Genomic DNA, 15730 nt, shown 5'->3' with positions numbered 1-15730 from the left:
GATATTATTATTTTTCAGATGACTTGATAGAGGCAAAATAAATATATCCTAATTACTGAGATGAGCACCAGTTTGGTGAAGTGGTCAAGGAAACAGGCTAGAAGCCATGAGTCATGCCTCTCACTTTTTCTCAGATGTAGGAAGGAAGCAGTGGCAAACCACTTCCATAAAACCTTGCTAAACAAGTCTTCAGGGACTTGTTCAGACAGTCTCCAGGAGTCAACACACACACATGCAAACAGACACTCTCTCTCACACACATTCCTGTGAGGTACAATTCTATTTGTCATACTCATCATACCTCCTAAAACAGGGGTCTTCAAACTTGTCCCTTTTATGACTTGTGGACTTCAACTCCCAGAATTCCTTAGCCAACGTGCATGGCTGAGGAATTCTGGGAGTTGAAATCCACAAATCATAAAAGGGACAAGTTTGAAAACCCTGTCCTAAACCTTTTAGACCTCTTCTTCAAACAATGAAGAGAAATAAGATGAAGTTAAGTGCAGTGGTGAGGTTTCTTCTTCATAGACCTAGGCTATGGAGCTTGTTTATACTCCCACCTGTTTTTCATAACTGTTTTCCATCTGTGTCAGTTGCATTTCCCAGTTAGCACAGGCTATCAGTTAGGCACAGAACTGTTGCTAACTCAGTTGTGTGTATTAAAAAAATGGTATTCGAGGCTGGCAGAGTAGCTGGCAGCAACTTGCAGCTGTCAGAGAGTAAATACAATAAGAAGAAAAGTGCTGAGTTTAATATTGACTCAAAGTTGAATCTCCTGTTGTGGAAATAAAAAAGCCTTCATTTTAAGTGCAACTGCTGTGATGCTTTACCAGTGAAATAGCCGTGTGTTTTGTACATGCTTGAATGTCTTTTGTATTTTGTTACATGTCCCAATGCCATCCTTATTTAAAAAAAAAAACAGGTTGCAGAGCGCAGCCTTCACAAGAAGGTTGCAAAGCACAACCTTCACTAGAAGCTTCTCTTTCTGGTTCAACACAGAATTGGACTTGGTTCAAATAGTTTCATACCTTGTGACAAATATTCTGGCTTTGCAGAGGTGTGAAATGTTCAACACGAGGTAGTTTTTCTGCTGGTCATGCCAGTGCCCAGACTTCCTGAGAGAAGAAGAAAGACCTAGAGGTAGATCAAAAAAGGTGGACTCAGTCTGAGCAGTCTCAGCCCTGACCTGTTTTTGAGCCTTTGAAAACTCCTTTTCCAGTGCCTGGTGTCTCCTGCTGGCCTGTTTTTCAGCCAATTTGGAGGTTTTCCCCCCAGAGACAGCCTTGGGATTGGCCTTGGTCGCACTCCTACCAGCGGTCTCTTGGGAAGGGGATCTGTGCCTTTTCCAGCCTGAGGAAGGAGGAGAGGCAACCCTGGGTTGGAGGCCATGTTATCCTCCATGCTGGTATAAAATCTTCAGGTGTGCGAGAGGGTGCATCTGGGAAAGGATCAATTAGCTAATAAAGGTGTAGGGTAAAGGCTGAATTAGACTGCCCTACCCCCCCCGGCCACCGAACCAGTGGTATCCAAAAAACCTGTTCTACTTGCAGTCTGGAGTTCCTTCCACCTGGAGTGGACTGCGGCCTGCTAGTAAGGCTTGCTATGTTGCCAGGCCATCAATATAAAAGATGGCAACAGTACAGTGTTAGAGGCTAGGAACTACTGTAGTGATTATCAAGCCCAAGGTGGCCAGGACTTGAGACACCAGAAAGCCCAATAAAAAACTCTTGGGCCTATGCCAAGGATAAGAGGATGATTCCAAATGTCACAAGGGGAAACTCCAAGGATGACCAGAGAGAACTTACTCCCCCCTCCAGACAACCTTGGCTGCTACAACTCAGGAAGGCCCTTTGCCCAAGGAAGCCTCAGTGAGGCCTTAAATGGGGCACAAGACTGTTGCGATAATGGCGGCCTTGGTAGTAGGCCAAAGCCTCCAAGATGGAGGTCACAAGCAGCGGGGCCCTGTGTATATCTAGGCCTTCAATAAGGCTGATGAAAACCTCAGGGACTGAGAAGAAGGAAAACGCCACTACTGAACTAATCGCTGCCAAATTAGGTGAAAATGTCTCTTTCCACTCCCCCTTCCCTTACAATCTGCAAGGTTTAGGGACCACGTGGTCACAAAATGGAGGCCGCGACTCAGATCGATCACCCCCTCTGGCTCTGCAACAGGTAGGACTCACCCAGCCTGTTACACCCTTCTCGGGCGGGGGGAACGGGGATGAAAATGCCCTCCCCAGCTGATCGTCACCGTTCAATCGAGTCTGCAAGTCACCGGAATGGCCAAAAAACGGGACAAGACAATCCGAGGCCCCTGCAGCCTCCGTGAGCCAAACCAGGTTCTTTAAGGCCGTCAGAGCTCCGATGCCAGAGGAGAGTTGGAGGAATGGGGGGGATTTTGGAAGGGCGCTGTGCTGGAAGGGAGGAAGGATGGAAGGAAATCCCCTTTCCCAGCGAAGAGGGCATGGGGTGGGGTGGGATTTAGAATGAAAAATGGAGTCCTCCGTTTGAAAAACTGAATCTCCAATGGGAATCAGTAGGAATTTGTCCTCTAGAGGAGCGCTGGTCCCAGCGCTGTTCAGGGGACTAAAAATTAAAGAAAGTTTAGTAAATTTAAAATCCTAATGGATAATCCACTAAGCGGTAACTACCTGCCTGTGAGCCAAACCTGCACGTCTGTTCTGGGCAAATCAAGTCGAAAACTGGGGAATCAGGCCCAGGACAGGCGTGGCAAGTTTGGCTGACTTGATCTGATTGGGCAGGAGGATTAAGTTAACCCCATTAGTGGATTATCCATCTCCGTGCTGAGAAACGGCATTCAGGTAAGACAACGCCCCTTCTTTTTCTGGCTCAACACAGAATTGGACTTGGTTCAAATATTCTGGTTTTGCAGAGGTGTGAAATGTTCGACACGAGGTAGTTTTTCTGCTGGTCATGCACTTACAGCATCAGATAAAGATGGAAATCCCAATTTGTCTGCTCACGTTATCACATTTAATGTGAAATGATTGGGTGACAGATGCATCCACTGAAAATCTTGCACGTGGCTTCTTGCCATGGTTTAAAAACCACTTTGAGTGGTTAAGTATGCATGCTAGAATACATGCTGCTTCCAGTCACTACAGGCCACAGAGGATAATTTATGATAAATAAATCAGGACTGAAATAATGTGTTTGGGTAATCAGTTTTAAAAATGGTTTACAAATCAGGTTTTCAACTCTCCAGCTATTATTGGAGTTCCAGGTTGAAAATTTGCCACTGAACCCTTTTATAATTAGATCTATTTGAGAATAAAATCATAGTTTGTACAAAAGGAAAAGAAGTTACATTAATATGTAGTTCCCAAAAACATCAAAAAACTCATTCAGCAGAAAAATATTGCCCATTACAAATCCCACATGCCTGTGTACCAGATCTGAGACGAAAGGAACAAAATGAACAAAAGAAACTGAAAATTTGAGGAACACATTGGTTTTAAATTATCAAGTTTAATAAGTGTAACATTTTATTGGTTTTGGTTGTTTTCAACAAACAGATACCCTATTTTTCTGTTATTTTGAGACAGGGAACATATAACCTTGCTGTGTAAACTTCTCAGGCTGTTCTGAGTTCAGCAGTAGGCTAGGAATGGGAGAGAGCATTGAAAATAAATAATACTTGTGACATAGTGCTTGAGTTTAAAGTGAAGTGAACACAGAGGCTGACCCAGGATGAAGAAAGCCAATCACAAACATCTGTTAAAAATAATTAAATTAGTTAGAACACAAACTAGGGCTCGTTAAGCAAAGATCCTAGCTGAAAGTATGGTTGTAAACCTGGTGGCCAAAATATGACCCAGCCATTCAGCCGCCACTGCTCACTTAGTGTAAAAATTCCATTCATTGTTTTTCCAGAGTTTGACTTGTTTAGACCCTGAGTATCTGTTGGATGTTTCCTGTAATCTCTTAAAGTTCATAATTTATTTTTTAAAGAACAAATTTCAACCATGTGTTTATTTATAAAATGATACATTCAGAATAATGGCCACATTTAACCTCTGACTCAAGAAGGATGCGAACAAGCTGCTCTATTATATGAATACTCCCTATCCATCTACATAGAAAATCCAGGGTGGGCTATGGACGGTACACATTTTCTGGAATGATAAAAGTCTAAAAATGCCCTCATGTTTACCAAGGTGTATTTTAGAGTTATCTCTCTAACTTATTTGGGAGGAGATAATTTAATAATACAATATGGTTTTGTTTTTGTTTTTTTAGGTTTTAGTCGAGCAGCACTACCATTTGGTTTGGTAAGGAGAGAACTGTCCTGTGAGGGCTACTCCATTGATCTTCGATGTCCAGGAAGTGATGTCATTATGATAGAGAGTGCTAATTATGGACGGACAGATGACAAGATCTGTGATGCTGACCCTTTCCAGATGGAGAACACTGAATGTTTCCTCCCTGATGCATACAAAATTATGACACAAAGGTAAAAGCAGTGCTGATTAAAAATGTTAATAAAAAAGAATACTCTGATGAAGGTTAAATTACAGATAATAAATATTTTAAGAAACTCCAATATACCTTTTCCTCATTTCAGGAGGAAAAGACCACTCATGAAATTAAACTAATACCAAGGTTGACTGTTTTTTTTTCCTAAGCTCAAGGAAGGAAGGAAGGAAGGAGAAATATGATTTTTAGTTTCTGAGATGTCAAAGATCTATTCAGATTTTTCTACCCAAAGCCCTATAGTTAGGAGAATCCATAACACTCAGCACAACTCACTTCTGGGTAGATACATATAGGACAGTGGTGGCAAACCTATGGGCACGGGTGCCAGAGGCGGCACTCAGAGCCCTCTCTGTGGACATGCGCGCTATCACCTCAGTCCTAGGCCTTCAGCTGGGTTTTATAAAACCTTTTCACTTTAGGCCTCCGCCGCCGTGTGCAAAAAAAAAAAAAAAGGTTCAATCAGTCAATTTCAACTTCTCGCGGGAAAAAAAAGATCTTGCAAAGTTGGAATTGATTGATTGAACTTTTTAGTCCCACCCAGTCTCCAAAGTTGGAATTGATTGATTGAACTTTTTAGTCCCACTGCAGCCATGCCCAACCAATGGGCTACGCCCAGCCAATGGGCCACACCCACCTGGCACTTGACAATGCATAAGTGGGTTTTGGGTTGCAGTTTGGGCACTCGGTCTCTAAAAGGTTCGCCAACATTGATATAGGAGTATATGGCTGGTCCCCTACTAATGAAAAGTTATCTTCCAAAAGGCTGTTCCAAGTCCAACGAGTGTAAAAAAATACGCGCAGTATGGTTCTTGCCTTGAACTGGTGGTGGCCAAGGGGCTTTGCTTAGTGGCAGCAAGGAGAGCTTGAGCGTGGTTTCTGGCATGCCACTTATGTACATGGTGCAACAGAAGCCAACCTTTTTCTGCATTCTTCTGCCTTCCTTTCCTGCCTTTTGCTTCGGATATCCAGGATTTACTATCCCCATCAGGTTTGCTACAATGCTGCCACCTGTATGAGGTAAGAACTGTATTGTGCTGCAACTCCAGCCCACAGGGTCCCATTAGGGAAATCCATTTTAAGTCTGCTAATACTTTTTCTGCTAATACTAACAGTGCTTGACATGACATAGAAGGCATTAGGCGGATCACCAGAATATTCCACATGTTTTCCTTCCCTATCTACTCTCAATTTGATTTCAGTTTGGAAACGCTTGCTAACATTCATTCAAATTGACCACAAAGTGTTCACATTCTTTAGTGCTACAATGAAAGTACCCTCACGTGCTTGAAAAAGTAATATTTTGCTTTAATATATTTCTTTAGATTATAGTTGGATCCCAGGTGAGTTGTGAAGATCATTAAATATAGAATTTGAAATTTCATTATTATTTCATTTTGTCTGAATTACTCATAAAACAAATTTCGTTAGACAAATCCGTGTGAAATTGCAGTCTCATTTCAAAGATTGGAAAAATCATTGAATGAATAAATGATGCATGCCAAGATCCAGATTTTTATGGTAATTTCTTAGGAGTTCTTTGACAAGTTTAATTTTCATTAGAATTAAATCTCAGGAATCTCTTTTCTAGTTGCTTTATTAAACTGAGGAATGATTTATCAAATCAATATCTAAATCAGCATAAGAACAATGCTAGGGTTTTTAGCTTTTTAAAAAGATTTATAAGTAAATTTAAAACGATCGCTCACACCTCTGTATTTTCTTAAAGCAAAAAAAAAAAAAAACAAAAACAAATTCCCAGTGATTTTTGTCTCCAATTTACTTCAAGATCAGTGCAGACTGCTGCTAATTCATTCAGGTTTCTTTTCCCTTCCCCCCTCTTCTCATATTTAAAGGGAATTGTGCTCCAATGTTTCAGTTTTCCTCTAACAACACATATGATCAAAATTTCTTTTAAGTGTTATAACTGTTACTTGAAAGCAAGGTTGTAAATCTATTATTGTTTACTATCACTATTTCAGTTACAATTTATTTGCTATTATCCTTTCAATTTCATCATCCTACAACGGCTTAAAAAGGATAGGTAGGCTATTTGCCCATTAGTATTTTCATAGCATCACCCAGGCATCCTTGAAATAATGATGTACCTCATTACTCCAGTATTATTTTGTCACAGCAATAGATCAATGATTCTAGAACTTACAAGTTGCTAGTAGAGAAATGACCATGATCACAAAGGGTGTGCTTTTACAAGTGAAATATCAGCATGAAAGTATGTTCCATAGATAAGGATACCAAGCCTAGTTTATTAAGTGTTTTACGCTAGTATTAACAACTGGATACTATGTTACATTCTGAAACTGCAGGGCATCCTCTTCCTTTCATTATGTCAGTCATTTATTCTTCTTAGAACACAGCTGTGCCTGTCAAAGCTCAAGACAGGAGCTGTTTGCACTCTGACCTTTCTATTTCTAGGTTAGCAGCCTGTGTATTTCAAATTCTTAGAACTTCATTGAAGATTTCTTCTCTCTCTCTCTCTCTCTCCCCCCCCCATATATATATTTCTCTCTGTCTTTATTTCTTGCTCGCTCACTCTCTTACTGAAGATGTCCTCTAAGAAACAAATAACTTATGCCAAATGTTTTTAATGGCTTTTCTCAACATGATTGACACATGGGTAGAAATTCCCCCCCAAAAGAACTAAATTACTTTTCTGACCCAGAGTGTCGTTTACATGTATTTCCTTCCTTGTCAACCTTTTTTTTAAAAGTGCAGGTTTATCAGATGAGCTTCCTTTCAAGTGAAAACAAAACTGCTCTTCTTCTTACTAAAGATAAAGAATAAAAGGAAAGTCTTTCATGGATGATCATAGCATTGGAAGGTTGGATCAGGAAATCACCCATCTCATCTGATTAATCTCATCAGTACTTGGTTAGTTTGGTCCCTTAATCCTCAAGTCTGCATGGGCCAAAAACTAAACCAATTTGAAAAGACGGCATCCTTGTTTAATTATTCAAAAGATTTGTATGGCTTCCCATCTTAAAACTAACTCTGGCCAGCCATACAAATTAACATATAACTCGGCATCCTCCTTGGAACCATATTGCAGCATTTTGGCTATAATACTTTGTGACGATCGTATACTGAAAACATGCGATTGTTACAATTGCATTTTTTCATGGATTTATAACATTCTTCCCTTCTATTTCTTGTAAAGTAATCAGGTTATTAGGATTCGGCTGACTTTTTAGAATCAGGAGTTTTCAAAATGGCAGCTGCTCCTCTTGTGGATCAAAAGAGTTGTTATTTTTTAAAAAATATTTCTGTAGGAAATGTGTCTTATATAGTCATCAACAGTCTGAATTTTTTTCCTTTCTTTCTTTTCCTCTGTGGTTTTGATAACTTTTTGTCCTTTCTCTGCTCCAAAAATGATTGTATTGATTGTCACATAAAAGATACTAATTTGAACTAGCGTGTTTCTGGATGAATGAACATGAAAGATGTCATTGTAAATTACTGATCTCAAATATCAGACCCTTATTTTCTTTTGGTAAGTTACTGGTTTTCACTATCAGAATCTGAGAGATACTTGACAAACCTCTACTGTACATGATTATCGGAGCCAGACGCATTCTCTTAAGCATTCTTTTATATAGAGCTGGCTTCAGGTTACATCAAAGTGGATGCAGAAACACAGACATTCTTTCTCCATAGTCATCTCAGACAGTATATTTGTAGTTTGATGTGGTGTTTGCAAAGTGCTTTCTATTTATCGTTAGTTTTTAATATTGGTTGCATATGAACTCTTCAGGAGAAAGGAATGATGGTGGTTATATTTGACCAAGTAGTCACATATAACTGAATCATATTTTAATAATAATTAGTACCTACATAGAATTTGAGAGTTTCAGTGCTTTTTCTTCAGTGTTATCACTAAATAGTGACAATCGTGCTTGAATTTTTTGACATTCTTAACAAGCACTCTTAGAAGAAGATCAGTGGCTACTATGAAGTGAAAGACATGGATCTTTTGAAGGACATATAATGTTATTTATTAAATTTATATGGTCCATTTGTTTCCTCCTGGAACTCAAACCAGCTTACGTGATTTGTCCCAATCTTTTTATTGTCTGAACAACTCGGTGAGATAGAGGTTAGGTTGGAAAATGGCAATGGACTCAGAGCCACCCAAGTCAGGATCTGAACCGGGATCTTCATAGCCCTGGAATAATGTTTCCCTTATCATCCCCTACTGTAATGCATTTCATCCAATAAGTTAGCTTATGAGTCTTATATCTTTCCACACACAATATGTCACTTAGATTCAATAGGTTTTAATAATTGTTAGTCCAAATAATTGGCTTTTTATGTGAACAGTGAGAATTATTTATATTGGTAATAGAAAATTATATTTCAGTGAAGGGGAATTGCTGTATAAACCAAATTTTGTGATAGTCTTAGCTCAAGAGTTACAACTTGCTTTACCATAGGAAAGCAATTAATTCTTTTATCAGTATTTCAACACAGATAAATTCACTGATGGGCTATAATATTTTCTATTCAATTGTATCACATTCAGCTGTGGTATGGTAAAACAGTTTCTGTTTATGCTAGAGCCTTCAAATGACCAAACACCGGCTGATGAAAGACACTTGCCTGAACAGAAAACAATGGACAGATCTAACAGTTGTATGAATTAGCAGTATATTAATTTAAAAATACTTTGAAAATAAGAGCTTTAAGTTGCAGATTGGATTTTGGGCCAAACCTCAAGGCTCCTGAGGGACTATAGCAAATCTAATTCCTCTTTTTCCTTCATCTTTCTATTCAACCCAGCTGCTGAATTTTGGAACTGAGACTATTGAGTACATTCTGTACTCAGTACATTTTAGAATGAACCCTTAAAAAAAAAATCTACCGCTATCACTACTGTTGTCTTGCTGGTTCATTTCAGCTTATCAAACACATCCTGCTTTCCCTAATGGTTCTACTAGAGCTCAGATTCATGATTTATGTTTTTTATATTTATTATACAAAATAATAAGACAGTATTAATTATGCCTAGTAGTGCATAAACACTTCACACATACATCCCAATCATAGGGTAGCTAATTATATTACAGTCCTGATTGGTACAGTGATGAAAAGTGATTTTAAGCTTCCTGTAGTAAGGACAGCTGAGCCATTTAGCTTGCTGTCTTTCCTAAAGAGACCTCTAGTAAGCCATAATAGCTGCTGAATAGGAAATATAACCACAATTATTTTTATTCAAACACAGTTTAAATATTAATCAAAGACAATTTATGCTTGAAACTGACAGAGTTTATTAACATCGAAAATGTATAATTAACTGCACTGGATATCATGAAGCAGAGTTAGGCAAATAACCATGAGGTCAAATTACTCTGAAGTTTCCATTGCAGTATTTTATATAGTATATGATCGTTGTGCAATTTAGAGTAATGTGGTACCTATGTAGGAATCCTGTAGGAAAACATATAATAAATAGTACTGATGCATTAAAGAAATAAATGAAGATGAGATGTTAGGTGAATGAACATCATAAAAATAATACTTTTACTGGCTAAATTTTTGTGTTCAACTTTAAGCTACATTTAAAAAAATAGTAAAAATAAAATGCTTCCTAAGAACATCTATAAAATTGCTTTAATTCAGGGCTGACCTATGTTCAATGTTGCTGCTTATGTTGTCTCTTTAGAGTGTGCCTGTTAAGGTGTGATGCGTGTAGAAAAATAATATGTTTGTATTATCACCCTACTTTCATAAGTCTGACCCTCTTTTTTCTCCCACTAACACAGGTCGATGGGTGAATAGGTAATGCTGTATAGATACTGTGAATGTATGTTATTGTGTATGCTAATATCTTCTAATAATAAAAAGTAGCAGTAAAAGTTTTTGTTGTTTAAAATGTCCTATCCTGGTCTTTTCAATTCTATTGAGCCTTTGCAGTAAATTTTGAAAAAAGTATCTTTAAAATATGAACTTTACATTCTTGCAACCTATCTGGTCCCGAATTAGTTACTTCTGATTACATTTTGCACTACAAAAATGGCTGAAATGGAAAGTTGTAAGGGTCAAATGTAAGAACAATAACTTGTTTCTGTGGTTCTGTTTTTAATTAATGAAATCATAATTGCCAAAGATGTTGGCCAACGCTACTCAAAAAGTAATTCCAGGCTTGTACCCTTCCCCTAAAAACACAGAATTTGTTCATTAACAGAAAACAAAAGGGGATTCTCAGCTTTCCTGCATATGAATTTCATATTTGAACATCTTTGTCTTTGTATACTGTACGTGCATTTCTATTGGAAAAGAACAGGGACTAAACTCAGTCTGCCTTCCTGTTGCTTAGAAAAACATTGCCAGTGTTATACATTATTTAACATGTGTACTCTGTTTATATCAGTGACATAAGAGTATGTGCTAGTTTTTTTCATAAGGGGACAGTTTTTCCCCGCTTTATAAAACACTGCCTTGTGCTCTCAGTCCCATGCATGGTGCTAGTGGATATTTAAAGCAGTTCTGCTTAACATTTTATAGGTCATGATCAACTGAACCCATAAAGCAAGTTAATGCCATAGAGCTAATGTAGTTTAAGAGTAAAGTAGAGTAAATGCTTTATTCAGAGTAATAGTTTTATCTTGCTACTAAAATATGAATTGGGTATTTTTTTAAAAAAATACTGTAAGCTCCCCATCTCAATTTTCTGTGATAGCATGGTAGTGCTGCTGCAGTATTATTGTACAGATTTGTTATTTTTTTTGAAGTTCCTGTCTCCCTTTTTAAAACAATTTCATAGGAGTAGAAGATTTTTGTACTTTATACACAATGGATACATTAACCCACATGCCAGTTTAATAGACAGTACAATTGAAAGATTGCCTACTAATACAGAAAGATGTCTCTCCAAACTCCTTCAACACATAGAAGCTAAGAATAAAAGCAAGGAAATGGAAGTATGTTGGGGCAAAGCCAAAGGTGTGTCCCCCTTATAATTTAATCCCTTGGCTGCCCTATACATTGAATAATACAGGAAGAGAGCTATTGTTTTCCATGAAGCTATTCTTGGGAGTTCCAGTAAATGTCTTCAGGCATTTGCTAGTGTAAGTATAGAATTGCCGAGGAACTGGCCTCCAATTGTCAGATAAAGTTTGGCTGCATTTGCCTGAATGTAGTGCAGTAGTCCCACAACAGGGGATCCTGTTGCTCAGGAATGCCATTCTCATGTAAAATGAAATCTTCAGATGCTAGGGAACATCAGGATTGGAGGGAGATGGCACAGAGTTTGTGTCTTCATCTTGCCTTTTTGGATTTTTGAGGAAGGCCTGAAGATATTTGCAGTAACTGTATTATGTATGAGCAATTTATATGTGTCTATTGTGGATGGATGGATGGATGGACGGACGGACAGATGGGGCAGTCCTTTCTTAATGATCACAATTGGGACCATAATCTCAGTCATTGAGCAAAGCAGTCATTAGGTATGACATCATGTGACTGTTTCACTTAACAAGTGCAATCTAGGCACTCCTGGTTGCAATCATTAAGCAACCTTGTGAGTTGTTAAGTGGATGGAATCCCAGGTAAGGAGCACATGATGGGGGAGAACCTGGGAGATCTGGTACAAGCCGTGCATGAATGCTTCTCCACTCAGTAGTTGGAACTCCTCTGAAATGCAAGCAGAATTTGTAGGCACTGAGTGAAACCACATGAGCAGGTCCTGTGCTGAGCGTCCCCCATCCCTCTGAGACACCCATGTATCTTACTGCGCTGTCTCTCCACTTAGGAGCTGAAAATCCTCTCTGATAAAATCAATGAAGATTTTCAGTCCCTAACCAGGGAGACACACAAACAGCCTCCACTGGACCTCCAGGGCTTCCCTCACTACCACCATGGGACACTCAGTGCTCCTTACCAAGTGCCTCTTCATTCTGGGGGTTTAAATCTTTCATAGTTAAAAAGCCTTCTTTGATTTTAGTGTGGATTTTTTTGAGAAAGCCAATGGAAAAGATTGCAAATGGCAATCACGGGGTGCCTGCTGAACAGTTTTAAGTGCAAACAGGTTGCCAAACATGCAGACATGCCCAGACATTTTACATCATTGTGAGCTATAATACAGTATTCTTTGTATTGTGAACATTATGCTCTTTATAGTCCAAGCATGGGAAAACTGAGCTGGGCTATATTTCATGAAGCCATAAACAAAAGCATGTTCTTGACGTTAAAGCATCTCTCTTAGTAAGTGCTTAAGACTTACTCTTCAGCACTTGTATTACCTGCTTTCTTGCTGTGGTTTCTAGATATACAGGGTAATCAGGTTGAACATGTCTTAATCTAGGCATTTTATGATTTATTTTACCATAAATCAAACTCTGTCCCTCAAATCCATAGCTTGTCATGCAGTTCATTTCTTTCTCTTATGTCAAACAAGCCATCATTTACCTATATCCTGCAGAGAAAATGTTAACCTTCGGGGGGGGGGAGGTGAACTTGGGGTTAAAAAGATGCTTCCAGATCTGAAAGTTTACTTCCTGTCAAATATATCAACTTTGTTAGTCCATTATTCCTTTACTTAAAAATGCAAAAAAATCTTTTTCTTTTTAACTTTCCTAGTTTTTCCCCCCTTTGGCAACTGAGACACAATCTAAAGTTCCTTCAGAGCATTCTGAATTAGAGAATAATTTAGGTAACATGCTATAAAACTAAAACAGCTCCTCTTGCTTGAGCAGGGGGCTGGACTAGAAGACCTCCAAGGTCCCTTCCAGCTCTATTCTATTCTAAATACAGAAGATCAGGGTTCCATTATCATGAATACTATCAATGTTATGCATGATAAAGGAGCTCCTTCTTTTATTATGATTCTTGTCCTGCTGTCATCCCAGCACTTATTTCAATAGGGAAGGATTTACATCTAATACATTAGTTAGGTCAGGTTAAAGTGAGCCTTTTTTAATTGTGCAAACACAGACCCTCTTGTGGAGGAAGGCAATTTGAAAAAGGATTAGATTATGAACATTTTCAGCTTAATTAAATACATGCTTAGAGTGGTGAGCTGGTGTATCTCCTCATATGCTGCTTGTATTTCTAAACTTGCTTTTGATTGAAGAGGGAGAGTCAAAGCACTGTTTGCAGCAATTTTTTTTCATTAAAAATGGATTGTAGCTTATGAATGAATCATACAGATTCTAGCAAAATATGAAGAGAAACTTGTAATGCTCCCTTCTCAAAGATTATGCTTATTTTGAAACATAAGAGGGTGTTTTTTTTTTTTAAAAAAAAGAGTATTCCTGAAAGTTTTGTAAATTTTCCACTACAAACTTTCCATTACAAATCTTGTAAATTTCCCACTAATTGTGGCAAAATATTGCTATGTCACTGATAAATAATTATTCTTTTCATGACATCCAAGTTATCTCAAGAGAATAATATAATAATGCTCACACAATGCTTCTAGCACAAATTTCCCAAACTTCTGTTTAAATAGCAAATGACAGCACTGGAAGTGATATGATTAAAGGCCTTTCCTAGGGGACAGCACTTCTGTCATTTGAGTTGTCCATGTCTATGGAGAAAAAAGGTGGTAAGGAAATCAGCAGATCAATTCCGAGGGCCTTTCCTTTGATTTTTAACCTTCCGTTTGACATTAATACTTCTAAAGCCATACTTGGATAGTTAAGATATTTCCGTCTAATCAGTACAAGAAGGAAAGCAAAGAAGATACACATATCACTAGGAAATAATTAGCTGGATTATGATTTTAGATTTTTTTAAAAACACTTTGCTTCATAATTGAAATGGGCCACAATGTTTTATAAATACAGTGCAGACCCTGCAGGGTCTACGAAGAAACACCCTTGCAAATGGGTTTGTCCCATTACAAAAATACACGACCAGACCAATCCCAGATTTGAAAGGCGTTGAATATAAGACCCTGAGCAAGTAATTAATGGTCTAGAAAACTATTTAGGGAAATCCAGAGCTGTGAGAGTGAAAAATATCTTTTTGTGGGAAGGATCTTTAAGGAATAAAATAATTAGAAGTGCCAGAGGTTTGCAATGACCGATGTAAATTTAAGTATAATTAGGAGGAGCATAGGCTGAGGATCAAAGTGCTTGGCATGCATGGTTGTCTTCATATCATGCTACTAATTAAATATTTAAAGACCCCCCTCCTCTCTCTCCCCTCCCTCCCCAATGAGAGAAAAATAAGCTGCCACACAAGAATGGGTAATTTCTGCAGATAATTTACAGGTTGTAGGTGGGAGGATGCCAAGGTTTTGCAAGGTTATGTCCTATTATTCCATATTTTTTATAAGGCCTAGTAACAAGTTTCTTGCTAATTTAAATCTTAACTAGGACATCCCATAGCGATTTCCCATTTCCTTTGTCAAAATGGGGAGTGATAGTTTTTGTACGTGAAAATTGCAATGGAGAAACATTTTCATGAGTAATTGGCCCTAATTGACACTGGCTCCAATATATGGCAATACATTGTAATTATCCAAGGAGAAGTTTCAAAACTCTAGGCATCCTATGAATGTTTAAATAAAGAAGTACGTACACATTTATTCACTCTGTATATGTGTGTGATAACTGTGCCCCTACATTATGTTTCGACACGATGACCCCTTGAAATAAAGGGAGTCTCAGTGGTCTACTCAGCAAATAAATATGCTTTATTTTGCTCCTAAAATTAAGCCACTTTTATGTTGAATATGCAATTTTGTAAACCAGGAAGTTGGGCTAGATTAATAAGACTCTGGGTGACTCAAGCCTAATTTGCATTAAACTGACCCAAAGGTCTTGTAAAATGGCTCAGAAATATCAAGGCATCTAACATATCAGAGGTTTTATTAACAAATTGTTGTTGCTATTTTTAAATTGCTTATTTTGCTAATTAAAAAAGATTAAAGGAGTTTTAGAGGCAGTTTCAATTTTTATTTAACATATATGCAAATCACATTATATAAAAGAACATTTGCATATTGTTAGCATTGTAAATCCTGGCTAGTAATCAGAGAATCACTTTAAAACAAGAAAAGGGGGAGACAATCTTGACACTTTAAAATGTTTAACCCTTTATGTATATTTAACTACTACTAAGATGTAATTTATAAACAAGTTTGATAGCATGCAATATTTCTTGCACAATTTACTCTTTTATCCTTTTTATATCCATCATTAGGATATTTTAAGATAAAATCTCCCATCCAGTAAGGGGTAGCTCCTGATTATTTCATAGAAATACACACATC

General features: G+C 37.9%; 1 protein-coding gene across 22 annotated transcripts in view; it reads left to right on the top strand.

Moving 5' to 3' along the window:
- The window catches only part of ADGRL2 (adhesion G protein-coupled receptor L2), a 690605-nt gene that overhangs the window by 590110 nt on the left and 84765 nt on the right, over positions 1-15730 (top strand). For all 22 annotated transcript variants that reach the window (XR_005553918.1, XM_039321043.1, XM_039321064.1 and 19 more), the window contains one exon: positions 4261-4474. Coding sequence is in view for 21 of the 22 variants with exons in the window: in XM_039321043.1 (XP_039176977.1) it covers positions 4261-4474 (214 nt within the window). In the remaining variant the exon portion in view is untranslated. The remainder of the gene's footprint in view (positions 1-4260; positions 4475-15730) is intronic.

Source organism: Crotalus tigris, unplaced genomic scaffold (assembly GCF_016545835.1).
Source record: "Crotalus tigris isolate CLP2741 ecotype Arizona unplaced genomic scaffold, ASM1654583v1 scf7180000023719.973015, whole genome shotgun sequence".
In the NCBI taxonomy this organism is placed as follows: Eukaryota; Metazoa; Chordata; class Lepidosauria; order Squamata; family Viperidae; genus Crotalus; species Crotalus tigris.
The sequence above is the reverse complement of the archived record's forward strand: the minus strand, read 5'-3'. Positions and strand labels throughout refer to the sequence as shown.